This window comes from Agelaius phoeniceus (assembly GCF_051311805.1).
Source record: "Agelaius phoeniceus isolate bAgePho1 chromosome W unlocalized genomic scaffold, bAgePho1.hap1 SUPER_W_unloc_2, whole genome shotgun sequence".
NCBI classification, from domain to species: Eukaryota; Metazoa; Chordata; class Aves; order Passeriformes; family Icteridae; genus Agelaius; species Agelaius phoeniceus.
In genome coordinates this window covers 5,426,152-5,447,626 of record NW_027509867.1, presented here as the reverse complement: position 1 = coordinate 5,447,626, position 21,475 = coordinate 5,426,152, and the positions used below count along the sequence as shown (strand labels likewise).

Below are 21,475 nucleotides of genomic sequence, written 5' to 3'. Positions count from 1 at the left end.
AGTGATTTTACAAGGGTCACTTCCCATATGTCCCCAAACCACTGGGGAAGGCTCCATGCTTTCCTTCCTATGGAAAAGAACTGTGCTGCTTCTCCAGGAGCCTATGGCCAAGATTGGGCTTCCACCTCCAAAATTCCCTATATCCAAAGACTGCTCCCAGACAAAATCTGCCATTCCTGACAAGTCTGGCTGGCCTTGGACTACTGAGGCTCTCACCTGCCTTTCAAACATTGGGTTCTCTGCTTTCTTTCCTATGGAAAAGAACTGTCCTTCTCCTCTAGGCACCCACGGCCAGAATTGGGATTTCACCTGCAACATTCCCTGTTGTGAAAAACTGGAGAAGATTGTTGGCTCAAAACATTTTGTGTGTGGGGGAGGAAGGGGCAGGTCCAGTCTTGCCCTGCCCTGCCCTGGAAGCCCAATCCCCCCAGAGCCTCTATCCCAGCCCAGCAGTGGCTGCCAGTCCCTGGCACAGCACAGGCAATGCTCCACAGCCACCTCTGCAGCCCCAGCCCAGCTCCTGAGGGACCAAATGAGCCCAAGCCCCACCTGGGGGAAGGGCCCAGGGAGACCAAGGGGTATTGAAGGCTGACCACAAGGCAAGCACACATCTTGACCCTGCATCCTCTTGGATTTTCCATCTGAACAGTGCTGGAATCCAGGAGTAGGTAGCTGTGTGTGCTTCTCTAAATCTTTTTTGTGTTTTTCTCTTTCTGTGTCTTCTTCTTCTGTTTCTGTGCTCCTGCAAATGTTGATTAACTTTAAATTGAACAGGCTTAGAGTTTGTGAAGTTGAATGGCCCAAGTCAATGCTTTGAGAAGTGTTTTTTGTTGATTGAATATCTGTTGTAAATTGACATGAGAAGAATTTTAAAAAGTAATACATAACAGACTGTCAATTACACAAAAAGTTAAACTACTGAGATACTGAACACGCTTCTGTTAAACACAAATGTTAAAGATGAAAAAACCCAGGAACCTCCTCTTTCGTTTCCAGTCAACAAAGAAGTAGCAGGCCCTGGCCCCGGCCCCATCTCAACCAAACCAAACCAATCCAAACCAAACCAAACCAAGCAACCCTGCCATGGGCTGAGCCCCTTCCCCCCTCCCCAGGCTGCCCCCTCCCCATTGGCCCCATTCTGACCAAACCAAACCCCAACAGCTCCCAAACAGGAAAACAAAAGAGGCTACAAAACCCCAACCAGAACAAAGCCAGCCACAGCTATTAAAATCTCACCATCAAGTCCCCTCTCCCCAACACAACTCAAACCAAAAGCCCCTACAACCTACCACCCGTACAAAATAACGCTACAACTAAAATTAAACACAAAGAAAAACCCAAAACCAACCATAAAACCAATCCTAACACAACCCAACCACAACTTCCACCACAAGTTACTGGCAGGTCACATGTTAATCCTTTCAATACTTCATTGCTCCATTGAGTAAAAGAAAAAAAGAAAATATAAGCATATAAATACCCATAAAACCATCAAAGTCAGTAAATAAGAATCTAAATTCTTATTAAAAAGAAGGAAAAAATCTTAATTTTAAAATTAAAATTCCCCTTTTAAACTATAATGAAAAAACTCTTTTACTTTATAACACATAAAACTATAAAAAAATAAAAGTATTCAAAATAATATCAAACAAAAACCTGCATACTAAAATAAACAACTTAAAAAAACCTGTAATTTCATAAAAAGTTTAAACAGAAAAAAAAAACTTAATCCACTACCCCCTAGAGAAGAACTTTAGTCCCAGAGATAAAAACAGTTTGTAAAGTAAATAATAAAAACTTATACCTTTAAAGAATTCATCTTTAAAACAATACCCCATGAGTCAACATGGCCCATCAACAAGCTGTTAAACAGCTTGTAGCACAAAAACCAACTTCAGAATAACAAAGTTCCCCAGACTACTGTGATCCATGACAAAATTAAGAACCACAAATTCCTATTTTTTCCTCTTGTAAAAAAATCTCCATAACCTTAACAAGAAAAACTTCTCTCCCTAAGTCAACTAAAAAAAGACTATTCTAGAAATAGTAAACTAACTAGAAATTTTAGATTTAGTTTCTTTACATTATCATAAAAAGAAAACATTGTAAAGAAAAATAAAGTGTTCTAAAGAGTTTATTTTATTTCTTACTATTTTTTTTTCTTTTAGTTACTTTTAATAAAATTTTCCTTATCCCTTTTGGAATTTTAAGCCTACTTTACCTTTCTGCTAATCCTATCTCACAACAAAATAAATACATAAATACTTAACTGACACTAAAACACACCACATTCATCAATACATTAATTAAGAAATCTCAATACTAGAAAAAATTTAAATTAACAAACCAAAACAACTACAATGTCATAAAAAACCCTTTCCAAAAATTTCTCTGATTTTCTAAAGTCACCAGTAAAGGCTGTTTAGTTCTTTAGAGCTCCTGAGAATCTCTTGTTGGTATTTCTCCAGGGAGCCCAACTGAAAGGACACAAACAATTATAATTCCTTTTAAATGTCTCCTTGAGAGAGTTGTTTCCAGGATGGGAGTCAGGGCTTGTGTGTCCTGCTTGGCCCAGCCCAGGCAGGGCTTTCCCAGCCACATTCCACACTCCATTGCCCAGCTGGAGCCGCTGGTGCCTCTGAGTTGTGCTGCCCCAGCCCCAGGGACGCTCTCCTTGTCTGCCCATTCCCCCACGGTCTCTGGGCAGGGATGGCCTCACTGGGGGCTGCTGACATCCTCAGCAACTTGGAGGCTGCTGCTGAATTTCACTGCTCCAGAGGCTTGTTCAGCCTTCAACTCTTCAGTGCAGGAATTCAGTGTCCCAGGGCTCATGAACATTCAGAACACCTGCACAAGCCAAGCCTCTGGGAATCATTTGATTTTAATTTTCAAATCCTTTGTGGTTAATTAGACAGATCTCAATAGTATATCCAGAGTGAATGCAATATATTTAAAAAGACAGTGAGAAAAGATTTTTCAGATCCTGTTTAGGATTTTTCCCCTGTTAATTAAATGATATGTGCAATCTCCAATTGACACTGAATCCAAGTACCTCCTCATGCAGTTTGAATGGATATTAAAATCAAGACCCTTCATGGCTGACAATCAATCAGACTCTGTCCCTACCCCCACCCCACCATTTCCCGCATCCAAGCCCTGGCACTCAGAGCAGCCTTGTGCAAATTTCAACTCCCTCCAGCCCAGGCTGCACCTGCAGCTTTCAGCTCCTTGGCTCCCACTCCCACCTGCTTTCCTTGCAGAAGGAGCTGCCCGAGACACAGAGGGATGTTCATTTCTTGTCAGCCAACAAAGCCAAGGGAAGGCACAGCTCCATCAAATGCCAAAGTCATTCTTCTCCCTGGCTCTGCCCTGCCCCTGATCGCCACAGCCTGTCCTGTTTCCTTCATCCCTACATTGCCAGGGACTCTCTGGGACAAGGGAGTTCTGCTCTGGGGATGGAGGGAGGTGCAAGTGCCACCACTGGAGTGGGAACCACAACTCATCAGGTTTGTGTCCTTTGGGGGTCAGGAACTGGTGAGACTCAGAGGCACAGAAAGTTTCTCCTCATGGCAAACAGACCATGGTTGAACAGGACAGAATTTAATAAAAATCTCACTCTTCCCTGAGCTATGCACAATGTCCCAGCAGCAACTGAGGAGTCCACCATCCACAAGTGATTTACATACTAAAATTAATTTTAACAAACATCGTTCTGTAATAGATATAAACACAATTACATACTTGTATCAGGATGCTCATCCTGGAGTGGGGGCAAAACAGCTCCAACAATTCCTGATTTGCAAAGCTGTCAGTGGTGGACGGAGAAGGGAGGTCAGGCTGCTCTTGGTGTTGAGGAAATGCTGAAACCAGCCTGACTCATTTCATCTCCTCCTGTCCTGGCTGATCTCCCCTCTTTCCCCTTCCACCCATTGGCTTTTGTCTCCCACCAGGCCCCCGGTGAAGAGCCTGGCTCTGTGTTCTCCATCCCCTCCTCGCTGGCACTGCCAGGCTGGGATGAGGAGCCCCTCAGCCTTCCCTGCTCTGGGTTGGACAAGCCCAGCCCCCTCAGCCTCTGCTCACAGCCCAAGGGCTCCAGCCCCACCTTGGAGGCCCTTCCCAGACCCTGCTCCAGCTGCCAGACATCTTTCCTGCCCTGGGCAACCCACGCCAGGCCACAGTGACCTGGAGAATCCCCGTCCTTGATGTCCTGGTCACACAGCCCTGGCCCCTTGTGCCCATGTCAGGCTCTGGGCTGGATCCTGTGGAACATCCTTTGGTGGAGGCTGTGGCTCCAGGTGGGCCGGGGGGATCCCGGGGGACAGGGACCCCACTGGGCATGGACAGCATTGGACTTGTTGGAAGAAACTGTGAGGGGGAGCTGGGGCCGAGTGAGCAACCCAGTGACCTGACACAGCCCTGCTGGGATGGCACACAGCCCCTCTGGGATGTCACAGCCTGCTCTGTGAGCTCACAGCCCCTTCTCTAATGTCACACAGCTGGTCTCTGATGTCACAGCCAAATCTGTGATGTCATAGTCTGCCCTGTGATGTCAGACATCTGACCTGTGATGTCACAGAAGCAGTCTGTGATGTCACAGCTGCTTGATGACCTCACATTACCCACTCTGTGATGTCATAGCCCACTCTATGACCTCATGTTACCAGATGATCAATTGCTTACACCAGGTGAGCTGACACCTGGAGCTTGTTCTCCACATCCCCAGTCCTATGGAAACCACACAATGCCCATTGTGTGAGAAGGGGAACTGGAAGTTCAGCATCCTCAGTGTCCTGCCAGCTCAGCCAGACCCACTGGAACATTGGGGTCCACAACCACCAGGGACCACCAGAGAGACCCCCCAGGACAGAAGAATGGCTCCTGGCCTGGATCTGGAATGGTGTGGCCAGAAAGAGCAGGGCAGAGATTCTGCCCCTGTGCTCAGCACTGGTTGGGCAGCACCTCGAGTGCTGTGTCCAGTTCTGGGCCCCTCAATTTAGGAAGGACATGGAGGGGCTGGAGCGTGTCCAGAGAAGGGCAACAAGGCTGGGGAGGGGTCTGGAGCACAAGTCCTGTGAGGAGTGACTGAGGGAGCTGGGGTTGTTTATCCTGGAGAAGAGGAGGCTCAGGAGAAACCAGGCCGTGTCAGGGCACAGGTTGGACTTGATGATCCCCAAGGACTTTTCCAACCTTGCTGATTCTGGGATTCTCTGAAACCACCCTTGGAGCAGCTGCAGGATGAGCCCTGGGCCTCCTCTTCAGCAGCTCCAGCAGCCCAGGTCCCTAAGCTTCTCCTGCCAGCCCCAAAGCCCATCCTGTCAGTCCTGCAGAGCCTCTGCAGCTCCTCCTCATTGCCCAGAACAGGGAGCCCCAGAGGCAGACACAGCAGCCCAGATGTGCCCCCCTGGCCTGGGGTGCCTCTGGCAAGGGAGCAGCAGCAGGCACTGCAGGAGCCTGCAGACAATTCCTGCAGCACTTGTAGGATGATCCTGCTGCCCAAGGGACGTTCCCATGGGGCCAAGGCAGGAACTGCAATGGGGAGTGGGGCCAGAGAGGAAAGGGCAACCATGGATGGGCTGTTTGCAGGGCAGGGAACAGGGCTGGGCAATGGGAAGTAATTTGTACAAGGGAAGAGTAAAGAAGGCAAAGGTGCAGCCAAGGAAATGCTGAGGGCAGTTTGGGGGTGGCTGCCAGGCAGCCCTGGCTCTGAGCAACAGCGTCTGCAGTGGCACAGGAAACTCCCAGCTGATGGGAACAAACTTTCTGGCTGAGTGCAGAGGCCAGGACAAAGCTGAGTGGTTTCCCTGGTGTCCCGCAGGCCTTGCTGGCCCCAGGGGCTGATGGCATTTGTGCTCCCTCAGGTTCATGTCCCCACAGCAACAGCATGGGGGTGCTGGCCCTGCTGTGTGCAATGCAAACAGGGGCTGCTGAGGCAGTGCTGCCGTGTCTGTGCCTGCAAGGATGGGGCACCTGCGTGAGCTGGGGGAGAGGCCAGGGCTGCAGAGGGGGGATGTTGTTGGCAGCTGCATGAGGACGCTCTGGGACGCTGCCCTGGGCTGTGCAGCGCACTGGGCATGGATCAGCCCCTGCTCTGCTGCTCTTCCCGTCTGGCCCAGGGCCCTTGCAGAGCCCCAGCCATGCTGTTTGCCCCCAGCCTGCCCACGGCCAGCCTGGGGCTGCTGACGGGGGTTTCTGTGCTGAGCATTGGCCTGGCCGTGTTCTTGAGAGAGCCTGGGCAAGGAGCCTGGAGCCCCCAGGGCCTGGCCTGAGGCGTCAGCGCTGCCCCAGCAGTGCCCATGGCCTGTCCCTGCTGCAGCCCCAGCACTGCCACCCCCAGGGCTGTGCCCGGCCCCGAGAGCACTCAGGCCCTGCAGCAACACCAGGGCCACCAGGGCAGCGGGGCAGGGCCACGGCAGCAGCACTGGCAACACCAAGTGCTGCTGCTGCTGCTGCTGCTGGGCACAGCTGCTGGGCCAGCACTGATCTGCCCCAGCTCTGCACACAGACATTGCTGCTGCAGCTCCAGACAAGGCAACACAAGGGCATCTCTGCAGAAAACTCTGCTGGGAGATCCTTTAGTTCCTCTAAAGCAATTGAGAGCACAACCCCTCATTGACACAGTCTGTGGCTACAGGGAAGGTGGAGAGAAACAAAACGAGAAATGGCAGAAATATTGACATTTCTTTGTTGGCAATATGAAAATACTAAAACAAAGGAAAAGAACCTCCATAATTAAATCAACAAGAAGGATCAAAGATAACTTTTTTTACAAGTGATTTGCAGAAACTGGCCAGCTGTTTAATGGTTCTGAAAGCATCCAGTCATCAGTCTCCACATTTCAGCCTTGAGCTCCTGGTTCCTCAGGCTGTAGATGAGGGGGTTAAGTGTTGGAGGCACCACTGAGTATAGAACTGACAGGGCAAGATCCATGGATGGGGAGGACATGGACGGGGGCTTCAGGTAGGAAAATGCTGCAGTGCTGATGAACAGGGAGACCACAGCCAGGTGAGGGAGGCAGGTGGAAAAGGCTTTGTGCCGTCCCTGCTCAGAGGGGATCCTCAGCACAGCCCTGAAGATCTGCACATAGGAGAAAACCATGAACACAAAACAACACAATGATAAACTGCTAGTAACCACAAGAAGTCCAAGTTCCATTAGATAGGATTTGGAGCAGGAGAGCTTGAGGATCTGTGGGATTTCACAGAAGAACTGGCCCAGAACATTGCCATGGCACAGGGGCAGGGAAAATGTATTGGCCGTGTGCACGAGAGCATTGAGAAAGCCACTGGTCCAGGCAGCTGCTGCCATGTGGGCACAAGCTCTGCTGCCCAGGAGGGTCCCGTAGTGCAGGGGTTTGCAGATGGACACGTAGCGGTCGTAGCACATCACGGTCAGGAGGAAATACTCTGCTGAGATGAAGAACACAAAAAAAAATAGCTGTGCAGCACATGCTGTGTAGGAGATGTCCCTGGTGTCCCAGAGGGAATTGTGCATGGCTTTGGGGACAGTGGTGCAGATGGAGCCCAGGTCAGTGAGGGCCAGGTTGAGCAGGAAGAAGAACATGGGCGTGTGCAGGTGGTGGCCGCAGGCTACGGCGCTGATGATGAGGCCGTTGCCCAGGAGGGCAGCCAGGGAGATGCCCAGCAAGAGGCAGAAGTGCAGGAGCTGCAGCTGCCGCGTGTCTGCCAATGCCAGCAGCAGGAAGTGCCTGATGGAGCTGCTGTTGGACATTTAAGGAGCCTTGGCATGGGGATCTGTAAAAAAAGTAATCATAAAATAGTTGGGTGTGGAGAGGACTTGAAATATCCCAGCACAGCCTGGGGGCACTTTCCCCCCACTGCCTGCCCAGGGCTCTGCTGCCTGGAGCTGTCCCTGCCAGCAGCTGCTTCCCTGTGCCCAGGGCTGGGCCCTGCCAGTGCTGCCAGAGCCCAGCCCAGCCCTGGGGGCTCAGCTCTGCCCTGCAGAGCCCTCCCAGCTCTGGCACTGCCCAGGGGCAGCTCTGGCTCTGCAGGCTCTGATGGCAATGTCAGAGCAACCCTGAGGAGGATGGAAAAGCAACACTGATGCTGCCTCTAAGGGGTCCTGTGGTGATTTGCTGTTGCTGCCTGGTTTACTCAAATCAGAGAGAAGTTTTTATTTTTCTCAGCCCGAACTGAAAGATGAATATCTATGTGGAATTTCCAAGCTAGAGCAGTCAATTAAAAAAGCAGGATTTTCCCCCTTATGCAGCCCCTGCCTTGCTGTGCTTCCTGTATGATCTACTTGGAAATGTTCTGCAGTTAAATGCCATGCTGGGAGCAGTCCTGAACAATGCAGCATCCTCCCCACACAAGGAGAACACTCCCAAGCCTCACCAGCTGTCTCCTGCCACCCAGATCTTGTCCCCCAGTGCTGGGAGCAGCTGCCAGGGCTGGCTGAGAGCTGTCCCTGGCAGGCAGCAGAGTCCCTGCCCCAGCACAGCGCCCTGGGCTGCAGGACCCTGCTCTGCAGGACAGCCCTGGGCACCCCTGGCTGCTCTGCACAAGAGACAAGCAGAGAATGTACTCACAGGCTCTGCAGGCATTGGCATGTTCCAGCTTGAGGAGATGGCTCCAGGAGCTGCAGCTGCATTGTCCTGCAGCCAGAGGTTCCTGTGCCAAGGGCTGGCAGTGATTGTGCCCCAGGCACTTCTCAGCCCCTTCCCAGCCCTGACTGATTGAAGCTCTCTGTGCCTCTGGGCTGTGCCCGGGCTGGCTGCAGGCAGTGCCCCAGCCCTGCTGGGCTGGCACAAGAGCTGCTCATCAAGAGAAATGTGCTTTTGAAGCTCTTCTTGGTGAGCAGGAGCTGCCTCTGTGCCAGGAGCCCAGCCCAGCTCAGCAGCACAGACACAGCACAAGGACTTTAATCAGCCTCTGGGCCTTTGTGCTCAGGCCCTGAACATCAGTCCCTGAGAGGCAGCTGAAGAAACCTCTCCAGAACTCCAAGGCAGAATCCAACTCCAAACTTTCTTGGACTTTTAATGGGTCCCAGAGAGGGACACGACTGAGCAAGTGTCCCCAGGCCCCAGGCAGAGCAGAGAACTGCAGGCAGGGATGACAGGTGGGGACAAAGAGAAGCCAAGTCTTGGTGCCCTGGGCCACAGCAGGGTCTGTGCCAGCAAGGGCTGGGAGGAGACACCTTGTGCTGAGGCCCTGGGGCCTCCTGGCACAGCCCCAGCCAGGCTGGGCACTGGCAGCCCCTTGTGCTGCCCTCAGCATCCCCCCCTAGCCCACATCCCAGTGGCCTCAAGGATCTGCTGCAAGGAGTCCCTGGGGAGCCTTGCTCAGCAATGGCCCTGGGGGCTCCTTCATGCTCCCTGCAGGGACTGCAGGATTTTCAAAGGACTTTGGCTTTGGCTTTTGCCTTGGAGTCTCTGAGAGGTTTGTGCAATCATGGCCTCCAATTATCTGCTGTAATTAGTCCCTGGAGAGGCTTTGTCAGTAACAACACTCAGTGGGGCTCATTAATGCTTCAAGGTACTCCAGTTATTTGAAGGTAGTTGGTGTTTCCCTTTTGATACAGACTCTGTGAGAGGTTTGTGCAATCATGGCCCCAATTATCTGCTTTAATGAGTCCCTGGAGAGCTTTGTACTGACACTCAGTGGTGCTCAGTAATGCCTTGAGATACTCAAGGTTTTTAAGGTACTTTGGATCTAAGAATACTTTTAGCTATTTTTAAGGATTTTCCTTCCCACACTGAGTGTCTGAGAGGTTTTTGTGCCATCCTGGCCTCCAATTCTCTCCTCCAAGGAGTCCATGAGGAGCCTGTGTTGGGTATCTTAGCCCTTTCTGTTTTAACACAAAGATGGAATTGAAAGAATTTGGTAAGACTTTCTAAAAGCATCCAAGCAAACATGGGACAATTAACAATACAACAACAAGCACTAAGAGAATGAAGAGTCCTGTTGTAGCTAGACATCATCCAACCCTTTAGTCCCTTGGATTGGAAGAGTTTATTGACCCAGTCTTTGTTTTCTACTTGAAGCTTCTTGAACCCTTCCTTCAGTACCTGAATGCTCTTGTGGATTGACTCGCTGTGGCTGGAGAGGTTCATGCAGCACATGCCCTCAGAGTCTACACAGCCATGCCCATGTGCCCAGAGTAAAAACTCTATCGCTGTTCTGCAAGGTGGCGTGTCTGATGGTCTCTGTGTCTGAGAGCAGCCACTCAATGTGAGGGAGGCAGCATTGGTTTGCTTACTTAACAGGCACCCAGGATGGTCTGATTGCCCTAAAGCTTTAGCTGCAGCCACCCAAGGTAGTAACATGGAGGCTGCTATTCTCTTGTTTTGACTCCAATAGATGACATTATTTTTGCAATCAGATTCAAAGTAGTGTGTAGATCTTTTTGCTCTGTTTCTCTGGCCATTAATCATTTTTGTGTTGGGTGCCAGCAAGGTAAGCCTCCCCAAGCTACAAGGTCTGCCTTTGATGTCTGAAGTGACACCAGGCCATGCTCTATCCTTGCAAATAAGAAACACACCCTGCAGCAAGTTGAGTGGGTAGCTACTGGACCAAGAAATTATGGAAGAGGTGTAATTACACCATCAGCTGTGGTTTTTGTAAGTGGGATGGTATGGGGAGATATCTCTCCTGATAGTTTCTTTTTTTCTTGTAATTTTGTGTCTTTCACCCTCTTCCCATTTCAGATGGTAATAAAACCTTACACAAAAGTCCATTTTTACAGAGCTGAGAATTTCTACCCCCTGAGTTCGAGTGGTGCATGCAGGAGTTTCTGGGTCCAATAGTCCCAAGCACCAACAGGGTTGCACTTCTATTTGCCATCAGGATTGTCCCCTGGCATACTGAAAATGGCACCCTCAGGTATTGGCCAGACATCTGTAGGCAACCCCAGTAGGCAGGTGGAGAAGGGGTCATCAGGGCTAGTGACAGACAGGCACAGGGTGTCTTGTTTCATGGCTTTTGCTGGAGTTATCCGTACACTGTGCTTTGTGTTTTTGAGGGCTACCCATCCACTTGTGAGGAGCATGGTTGCAAACAGGCTGAGGAATGTGGGTAGAAGCTTCCTATGTATCATCTTCAAAAGAATTGTCTAGTCCAGGTGCTAGAGTCACTGTCTGGTGGGTTTTGTCTTTGGGTGAACTTGGGGGTTCCTTTGCAGAATCCACACTCAGTGGCTACAAGTAGGGCTTGATGTTCTTATCTGGGATACACCAAGGTCCTTTATCACAAATGGTCTCATTGTGGCAATTTGGCCTTCAGGTCCTTTTCTGTTAATAAGTTCTGCACGTCGGACACTATCACGGTCACCTCCCATCTCAGACAATATTCCTGCAGTAGCTGTAAACACCCAGTTAGGAGCCCACTTGGAACGTGAGATACCTGTCACGTCTGCTCCCATGTCCACAAGCCCTGTCAAAACAATCTTTTCATTGTTCAGTTCCAGAGTGCAGGTGATTTTTGGTCAATCATGATTTATCACATCGCTATTGAAGCGTCATCAGCATCCTGCTGGGGCAATTGTTAGTCCTTGGGGTATAAAACAAGGTGGGTTGGGAGACAGGGCCAGCACTGTAATTTCTCATTGTGAGGACATTGATCGTATGGATGGCAATACAAAAAATCCTTCAGCGCTTGATTGGTAGTTTACTAAAATTAATAGTTCACAGGGCTGATCTTCGGGCCCCAGCTCTCCTGTTGATATTTCATGGGCAAAAGAATCAGTTAAAACAACAGATTCCAGACTCACCAACTTCAATTTTGCCCCTGGTGGTAAGGTGGTTGGCAAATGGGAGATGAGGTGCTGGAGTTTAGGGCTACATTACCTGTAATGGGTGTACAATTCAGCGATTGTAGGCATCATTGGCTTGAACATTTGTGCCATAGCCTGAGGCCACCTTGCACTCCAATGGCAGTTTTTGGCTGCTTGGTGTAATTACCTTTTGAGAAATTCCACCTAATTTGATGTTGATTATCCATTAGTGACCGGATAGGCCCCTCCTCCTTGGGGACAATCTTTTCTAAAATGTCCTTGTTGACCACACTGGAAACATATTTTTGGGCCCTGTAGATGTTGCTGGGACTCCTTAAAGGGGAATTTCATGGCCCCTAGGGCTTCTACAACTCCTTGCCCAAAGGCCTGGGCTTGTACAGCTGCTCTGTGTTCTGTTGTTCTGAGGCAGTTACAGGCCTCAGTCATCTGCAGGAGTGGGGGTTCCAGCTCTAGTGGAAGGGCACACAGCACTTTCTTACATTCCAGGTTGGCATTGGCTACCCCCAACGATTTTAGTAATTAATTTTGAGTCTTTTCATTCCGGACTTGTTTCTCTAGTGCCTGTTTAAGGTAATCAATAAATTTCATGTAGGGCTCTCCAGGTTCTTGTCTTATGTTTACATAGTCCAAACTGGGGGTGGTACCATCCGGTACCTGGATTCAAGCTTTCAAAACTTTTTTTTTTTTTATATCATCCAGTGCTCTTCTGGGGATACCTGCTGCTTGATCATCTGGTAGGCTGTGTTGTCTTTTTCCAGCTAGATGGTTGATTGTCAATTCTGCCCTTGCCTCATTATTAGCACAGTCTTCTATTAATTAATTTAGCAAACGTTTCCATCCCCCTTCCCACAGGATGTATTCTATAGGTGACAACAACATGGTCATAATATATTTTAAATCATAGGGGGTTAAGACATGTGCTGTAAACATGGCCCTCATTAGGCCATTAAAACAAGGTAAGTCCTTCCTATGGTCTTTAGCTGCCCTACACAGATCCTTGATTTCCCCATAAACCAATGGCTGATCCCTGGGATTCTGCCCCCTTCTTTCATAACATACGGGGGCAACGATGAGTTTTGAGACTATTTGCCAGTCTCCTTCCTTAACTGCTTCCTTCCAGATCCTTTCCCAGGGATCTTCTGGGGTTGAGGGGCGAGGTGGCTCTGGGGAGTCCAAACTGTCTTCCTGGGAGGAAGAATAACTTGGAGCAAAAACATTCAGATTAGAAATAGTGTGACAGCTGGGCTTTTTATCTTTGGTCATGGGGTTATATTGTTGCTGGAGGGTGAGGCAGAGGGCGCTGCCATTTTATCAGGTGTTGGGGAGGAAGGGCCTTGATTTAGGATGGTGGACTTCCAGGGTGGAGTTCTGGAGGCATGGCCCAGGGTGAAGGTGGAATGATTGACAGTGGGGGCATGACCCACAGTTGTGGGGGTGGAGTCTGGAAGTTCATTCAGGGCAGAAGAGAAGGTTGTGGTAGCAGGAAGTGGAGGAGCCAAGATGGAGGGAGGATGGTCGGGCTCCTGAGCCACATTCAGGCTCCTTCTGTCTTGAGTTTCCAGGGCATGATGCTCCAAGACAGCCTGGTCATTGCCATCTTGGACCATCGTGGAAGGTCTGAGAAAGGCAGGTTTGAGGGGAAGTCCCGAGTTAGGAGTGACCAACGGATTGAGTTTTCAGCACACTGCTTGCTGGTGAAGGGTCTCAAGGATGGTGTGGAAGATGGGGAGCATGCAGGGTGCAATGGGGTCCCTTTTAACTCCCATGGAGTCCCAAAATTCAGTGGTATGAATTTCATCAGCAGAGGCGTCTGGAAAATTTTTAATGATCCACCTCATGATTGATTTTGATTCATACTTTGAAAATATTATGTCATGATCAGTTAGAATTGAAGCATCCATGTATGCTCCTTTCTACTTTGGACATCTGACTGCCTTTTTTTTTTTCTCTGCCTTACGGGGAAGAGCCACCAGAACACCCCAAATCAGTTATGGGACATGGGTGCATATTGTACAAACACAGTGGCAAAATGGGCAATAAATGTCTTGCATTTCCCCAAACCCACCTGCAATCCTATGCAGGTGAAACCATCTCTGTCCCTGCCGATCCTGGGCAAGGTCCCTCAAAGCAACAATGAATCTGCTGGGCCTGGCACAATCCAAAATCCCAGGGAGCCCTGGCCTATCCATCAGCTAACCCCAGCTGACGTGACTGACACAGGGAGCCCTGAGTGTCATGGTCCCTTTTTGGGTGCCAAAGGTCACAATGAGGGTGGCTGTGACAAACCTCTCTGGTTCCCTGACTTCAGGGCGAGGGTGGTGGAAATGAAAAGGAGTGGGTTCGATGGAGTTGCCCAAAAAGAACTTTAATAACAGGGTGAAAAACAATAAACATGGAGAAGTTGAGCACAGTACAAGGGGCAGGATCCTAAGACCCGAGACAAAGGGGAAGCAAGAACATGTACACTTGGGGCTAGAACACTCTGGAACAGTACTTGTTTCTGTATAAGGGAAACAAATAACCAATAGGGGAGTAGAACTTGGACAACTCAGCATAACAACACTAAAGGCTTAAAGGGAACTCTCAAACTCACCCTAAGTTAAACGAATGATTCCCAGGGCTTGAAACTTACGCCCAGATTTTTGGAGTAAAATCTGTCTGACTCTGAGTTACAGCTGGGCTAACTCCCACACTGCTGCTTTGCTCTGGTCCCTTGGGACCATGTGGCCCAACAGAGCCACAGGGATGTCCTTGGTTCCACGGGGCCCCACAGTGTCACAATGGTCCCTTGGATCCGTGGTGCTCTGCAGTGCCACAATGGCCCCTTCATTTCACAAGGCTCCCAATGTCACATTGGTCTCCATAGGAAGGAAAGCATGGAGCCCCCATGTTTCAGGAGCTGATGAACGGCAGCCACCAGAGGCCAAGGCAAGCCTGACCTGTCCTGGCAGGTTTGCTTGGAGCAACCCTTGGATATTCAAAATTATGAATGCGGAATCCTAATTTCAGACATTTGTGCCTGGAGAAGGATGATTTTTTCCATAAAAAGAAAAGCAGAGAGCCCGTTCCAGTGTTTGGAAAACAGGTGAGTTCTGGCACTCAGGAGTAAAAGACCAGCCAGACCTGTCTGTCCTGGCAGCTTTTGTCTGGCAGCAATCCTTGGATACACAGAAATTTGGAGGTGGAATCCTAATTTTGGCCATGGATACCTGGAAAGAATGGACAGTTCTTTTCCATACCAAGGAAAACCCAGAGCCCCAGTGTTTCAGGGGCAGATGGGAGTGGCCTTCCACATTCCAAGGTCAGCCAGACCTGTCAGGTGGCCCCTGGGAGGCCAAGGCAGCCACACCTGTTTCATGTTCCCTTGGTTCCACAGGGCCCTGCAGTGTCACAATGGCTCCTTGCTCCCATGAGGCCCTCAGGTGTCATAATGGCCCCTTGGTTACACAATTCCTTAAGGATCCTAATGGTCTCCATGGTTCCACAAGGCCCCACAGTGTCCTAATGCTCTCTTGGTTCCATGAAGCCTGGCTGTGTCCAATGGCCCCTTGGTTCCTTTGGGGCCCAGTAGTGCAACAATGATTCCCTTGGTTCCACAAGTTCCCACAGTGTCACAATGGCCCCTTCCTTCCATGAGGCCCCACAGTGTCACAATGGTCTCCATGATTCCATGGGGCCTTGCAGTGCCACAATGCTCTCCATGGATCCACGGTGCCCTGCAGGATCACAATGATCCCCTTGGTTCCACAAGTTCCTACAGTGTCACAGGTTCCACAAGGGCCTGCAGTGTCACCATGGCCCATTGGTTCCACAATGCTCCGCAGTGTCACAATGGTCTCCATAGGAAGGAAACAAGTGAGCCCCAGTGGTGCAGGGGCAGATGAGAGGCAGTCACCAGAGGCCAAGGCTGGCCAGACTTGACTGTATGGGCAGATTTTTTCTGGGAGTAACCCTTGGATATAGGGAATTTTAGACACAGAATCCCAATTTTGGCCATGGGTGCCTAGACAAGAAAGACAGTTCTTTCCCATAGGAATAAAAGTACAGAGCCCCAGTGCTTCATAGTCAGATGGGAAGTGGCCCTTGACATGTCAAATTCAGTGGGACCTGTCAGACAGCCCCCAGGAGGCCAAGCCAGGCAGACCTGTCCCATGTTCCATGGATTTCATGGGTCCCCACACTGTCACAATGGTCTCCTTGATTCCATGAGGTCTGGCAATGTCACAATGGCTTCTTGGTTTCAGGAGCCCCAACAGAGTCACAAGGGCCCATTGGCCCCACACAGCCCCGCTGTCAAACAATGGCTCCTTGTTTCTATTTTAAATCAATCACAATCAAACCACAGTTTGATCATTGATCCTTGCTTCCATAGGGCCCATGATTTGCACAATGGTCTCCTTGATTCCATGATTCCTGGATTCCACAGTCTCACCATTGTTTCCTTGGATCTCCATTGTCACAACTGGCCCATGGCTCCATGAGGTTCCGTAGTGTCACCGTGGTCGCTGTCAGAGGCTGGATGAGATCCATGTCCCGAGACACCTTGGGATGCTCGGAATGCCCGTGTGGGGCCAGGGCCGGGTCAGGCCTTGGTTTGTGGAGGGACAGAGCCCCGCCCCCAGCCCTTGCCTGGCAGAGCTGTCAATCACACAGCAGGGGGTGATGTTAACCCAGCTCTGATTGGCCCAGCTGTTAATCAATCAATCAATCAATCACACAGCAGCAGCTGGTGCTACCCTGTCTCTGATTGGACAAGCAGCTGGCAGTCCCACCCCAGGGGCGGGGCCATGAAGGCCCAGGGGGTTAAAAGCCGGAGCACGAGGCCAACCCAGGGTGTGGATCCTGCTTTCTCCTGGGGTTCCTCTGTTGGTGATGTTGGAACCCCAGCAGTTGGTACCCATGTGTGTGTGTTTCTATGGATCTTCTGTCTTCCTGTTGTTCTCTATTTCTTCTCCTTCTTATTCTACTTACCTGGATCATTTCTGGGTAATTTAAAATCTTAAAGGTTAAAGGATTTGAGGTGAAATGTGTGGGAATCCAGGCCACAGGGAATATTTCTCTGTCTGCTCTGAGGCATCCTGAGCCCCAGAGAAACACTGCATTTAACCTTCACCCATGGAGAGGACTTCCAGGACTTTGAGACAGATTAGAATTTACCAAACTTTGAAATAGATGAGAGGGTAGTATACTATGTCACTAGGGTGAGAAATCTAGGTTTTGGGACTTTTAGTATGGTGTAGATAGGAAGCAAGTTGCAGGAATTTGGGTGTAGTCCCTGTCTACGTCATCTACTCCATTTTCTGCAGTGTTGGTGGCACAGGGTGATTGGTCAAGGCAAGCACAGTGCAGAGTTATTGGTAGATAAATAGAAATAACGTATGTTTTAAGAGTTAATTGGATGAGAAAAACTTTACAAGACCTTGAAACTGTCCATTTCAGAGCCGTTTTGCAGTGCTTTTCCAGTGTGCTGAGCCTGGTGTGGACAGCGTGCAAAACTTTAGATAAGAGATCAATAAACAAGAAGCTGAAGACCAAAAAAGTCCTGTGCATCTCCTTTTACCTGGCACAGAACTGCTGCAGGAGGGTTTCTCCCACCCAGCGAGCCCCCAAGAAGGCCCAACTTAAAACAAACGTCAATAACTGGTGCCCCAAGGCTGTTTGAAATAAGTTGGCTTTTTTCCATTAAGTTGTTTACTGAAGGGTGTTTTCTTAATCAGCCAATCATGTGAAATGTGTTGATTAAATGACCAATGAGGTCCACCTGTAGAGAACCAAGATATAAAAGAAGAGGATTGAGAAAACAGGTGGCTTTTAGCCCTTAGCCTTCTGATCTGAGTCTGTGTCATCTCTGACTAAACTGTGACATTTGGGGATCTGTGGGGGCTATTGGGGATCCTTTCTGCACCTTGTGACCCAACAGGAGCTTCTCTAATCAACTTTGCCTGAAGCTCCCACTGTGCCCATGACAGGAACCCCTGTGAGTGTCTGGGCCATCCCGGCTCTTTGGCAGCCTGGGGACTCCTGGGATGTCATCGTGGAGTCCCCATGAGTGCGTGGGACAGATGGGTGCCTTTGCAGCCCAAGGTGCCCTGGGATGTCACCATGGGATGGCTGTGACTGCCTCTGACCACAGGGCTCTTTACCATCCCAGAAAGCCCTGGGAGGTCTCCATGGAGCCCCTGTCTCTGCCTGTGACATTCCAGCTCTGGAACAGCCTGGAGACTCTTGGAATGTCCCCATGGAGCCCCTCTGAGGGCCTGTGACAGATCTGATCCTTATTAGGCAACCATCACCAGCCCCTGTTGCTATGGTCAGTTTCCATGGCAACCATCACCAGCCCCCTGTTGCTATGGTCAGTTTCCATGGCAACCATCACCAGTCCCCTGTTGCTATGCTCAGTTCCTTGGCAGCTCCATGGAGACCCCATGCCAGGGGTGGTTGCCATGGACACCAGCTCAGGCCTGCAGCCAGAGCCCGTTGCCATGGCAACCATTGGCAGCCCCATCCCCAGGCTGATGGGATCCCAGAAGTACAGAATTGGCTGAGCTGGGAGGGACCCATCAGGATCCTCCAGTGCAACTGCTGGCCCTGCACAGGACACCCCAACAATGCCAGCCTGGGCCTGGCAGCGCTGGCCAAACGCTGCTGCAGCTCAGAGAGCCCTGGAGCTGGGACCCTTCCCTGGGGAGCCTGGCCAGGGCCCCAGCAGCCTTTGGCCAAAAACCTTTTCCTGACATCCAACCTGAGCCTGCCCCGACTCAGCTGCAGCCGCTCCCTCCACTCCTGTCCCTGGGCACCAGAGGGAAGAGGTTCCCACAGCCCCAGCCAGGGACCCGCTCCCAAGGCTGCTGCCATGGCCACCAGGGCTGGCACCAGCTGGGATGCTCGCTTTCCATGGGCCGGGCTTCAGGAATGGGATTCCCCAATTTCCTGCTCCCGCTACAACTGCACTGCCCTCGCTGCCCTCCCGCCTGCCATGGAAAGCACAAAAGGCAAAGATCCTGGGCTGGGATAAGAACAATTTATTGGGAACAGCAACCAGATAAGGAACAAATAGGAACAGAAACAATATTGATAATGGGAGGGATAAATAAAACTATTTACAGAGAAAACTACAACATCAACAACTGGCTCTTCCTGGCAACGTATTTCATCCTGTCTGGAAAGGACACCCTTCTCCCTGGGGTGAGAGAGAGAGAGAGAGAGTCCCTTCCCTGCCCCTGGCAATGACCTGAGGTGGGAGTGAATGTAATGACAGGGCCCTGGCCAGACCATCATGTTCTCCATTCGCACATCTTGTCATTGGCAGGGGCAACAAAAGGTACAGGTGTCTTCCCAGCAAGGATCACAGGGAAAATGGATCCCCAGGGCTCTTCCCAACGTGGGGTCTCCAATGAGGAATGAAGATGGAGCGGTGCATGAAGCTCTTCCATGCATTTGGGGCATTTGCAGGGCTTCTCTTACCGGTGCCTCCATTGGTGTCCTGTCAAGTGAGAGCTGCTGGTGAAGTTCTTCTGACACTGGGGACACTCATAGGGCCTCTCCCCAGTGTGGATGCGCTGGTGCCTGATGAGCTCTGAGCTGCAGCTGAAGCCCTTCCCACACTCCCCACACTCGTAGGGCCATTCCCCAGTGTGGATCATCTGGTGGCTGATCAGGGTGCTGCTCTGCTTGAAGCTCTTCCCACACTCCAAGCACTTGTGGGGCTTCTCCCCATTGTGCAGCTGCTCATGGACCACCAGCTCTGAGCTCTGGCTGAAGCTCTGTCCACCTTCCTGCCTCAGGGTGGGTCTTTCCTCCTCAGAGCACCCTGGGCTGGGTTTGCAGCCCCTCCTCCTGTGGGATCTCTGTAGCTTTTCTTCTCCCTTGCATTCCTGTGCCATGGAGCCTCTCAAAACAGCCACACACCCCTGTGATGTCACACAGGCTCCCTGTGATGTCACACAACTAACTCTATGATGTCACACAGCCCAGTTGATGTCTCTGCCCAGTCTGTGATGTCACACAGCCAGCTGTGGCTTGTCACACAGCCAACTCTATCATGTCACACAACCCCTGCGATTTCACACAGCCAACACTATGATGTCACACAGCCCCCTGTGATGTCACACAACCTTGGCTCAGTGCTGGGCAGCCCTGGCACTGTCCCAGCATTGGCCTCTCCCTCCTGCCCCGTCCCTCAGCCAGTGCTGCCCTTGGGGCGCTGGGCCTTGGCTTCCTCTTCTCCCTGGGCATCCCCTGCTGCCCGCCCAGGGTGTCCCAGGGAGCTGCTGCCCCTGAGGCAGGGGCTCTGCTCTGCTGCCCTGGGCACCCCGGGGCTCCTGAAACACCCCATGGCCAGGGCGGGCCCAGAGTGTCACAATGTCCCCCTGGTTCCATCAGGCCCTGCAGTGTCACAGTGCTCCCTGTGCTCCCTGAGGCCCCACATCACCCAGCCCAGGCCATTGCCCTGGTTCCAGTCACTCCCAGTATGATCCCAGTGACCCCAGTCTCACTGAGTATATCCCAGTTGATCCCAGCATGCTCCCAGTCACTCCCACTTCCAGTTGCTTCCAGCATGATTCCAGTTGCTCACAGCTACTGCAAATCACCCTCCAGTGCAGTTCCAGTTTCTCCCAGTATATCCCAGTTGTCTCCAACATTGTCCAAACTGCCCTCAGCATGCTCCTGGTCACTCCCAGTATGATCCCAGTCCCACTCAATGTCGTCTGAATTCCACCCAGTATGATCCCACTTGCCCCCACTTGCCCCAGTACGGTCCCAGTCACTGCCAGTATGATCTCACTGGCCCCCAGTATAGACACAGTCACTCCCAGTTGCCCCCAGTTGCTCCCAACATGGTCCCAGCTGTTCCCAGTGTTGTCCCCTCCAGTATCATTACAGACACTCCCAGTATATCCCAGTTGCCCCCAGCATGCTCATTCCCAGCCACCCCAGTTGCCCAGCATGGTTCCAGTTGCCCACAGGCCGATCTCACTCATTCCCAGTATATCCAAGTTGCCCCCAGCACTCACCCATCATTCCCAGTTGCTCCCAGTAGCCCTCAGTGTGCTCCCAGTCGCTCCCAGTATTTCCATGTCCGTGCTCCAAGTGCTGCTCCCAGCCCTGATCCGTGGGCATGGGAATGTCCCGCTCCCTTGCCGGGGCAGGGTCACACCTGAGCCAGGTGTGCAGGGCAGGACCTTGCCCTGACCCCAAGCACTGTCCCAGCTGCAGGATCTGCTTCCCATCGGCTCTTCCTCCTGCAGCCCTGAGCCCAGCTTGATGCTGAACAAAGGGGCTGGGCTGGGGTCATCCCCCAGTGGGGGCTGTGCACCCCCTCTGCCCCCTCCCCAAATTCCCTCTGGGGGAGCAGGAGCTGGGGCAGGAGACCTGTGGGGAGGGACAAGGAGGTGACACCAGGATGGGACGGTCACACATGCTCTAGGGGGGGTCACACACAGTCCCTGAGGACCCCCCCTCACCTTCTCCTGCAGCACCAGGAGGATGAACCCCAACATGGAGCCCCTGACCCCTGGCAGTATCTCGTGGGGTGGGGTCTGGTGGCTGCTTTGGGGGTCTGGGAGGTCACGACCACCCAAAAACCCCCTCCCAACCCTACAGCTACTCCCAGTCCCCTCGCACCACCCCACAGCTCCTGGCCAGGACACCCCCAACCACTCCCTGCAATGCAAATGTCCCCAAAAACCACAAAACCCCTTCCCATCTCCCCTAAGTCCCACCCAAA

At 51.4% G+C, this 21,475-nt stretch overlaps 1 protein-coding gene across 1 annotated transcript in view; it reads right to left on the bottom strand.

The window, feature by feature from the left end:
* Nucleotides 1-21,475, bottom strand: part of LOC143692679 (uncharacterized) — a 468,458-nt gene that overhangs the window by 423,108 nt on the left and 23,875 nt on the right. The window contains exon 3 of the mRNA XM_077172924.1: nt 19,268-19,519. Coding sequence (XP_077029039.1) covers nt 19,268-19,519 — 252 coding nt within the window. The remainder of the gene's footprint in view (nt 1-19,267; nt 19,520-21,475) is intronic.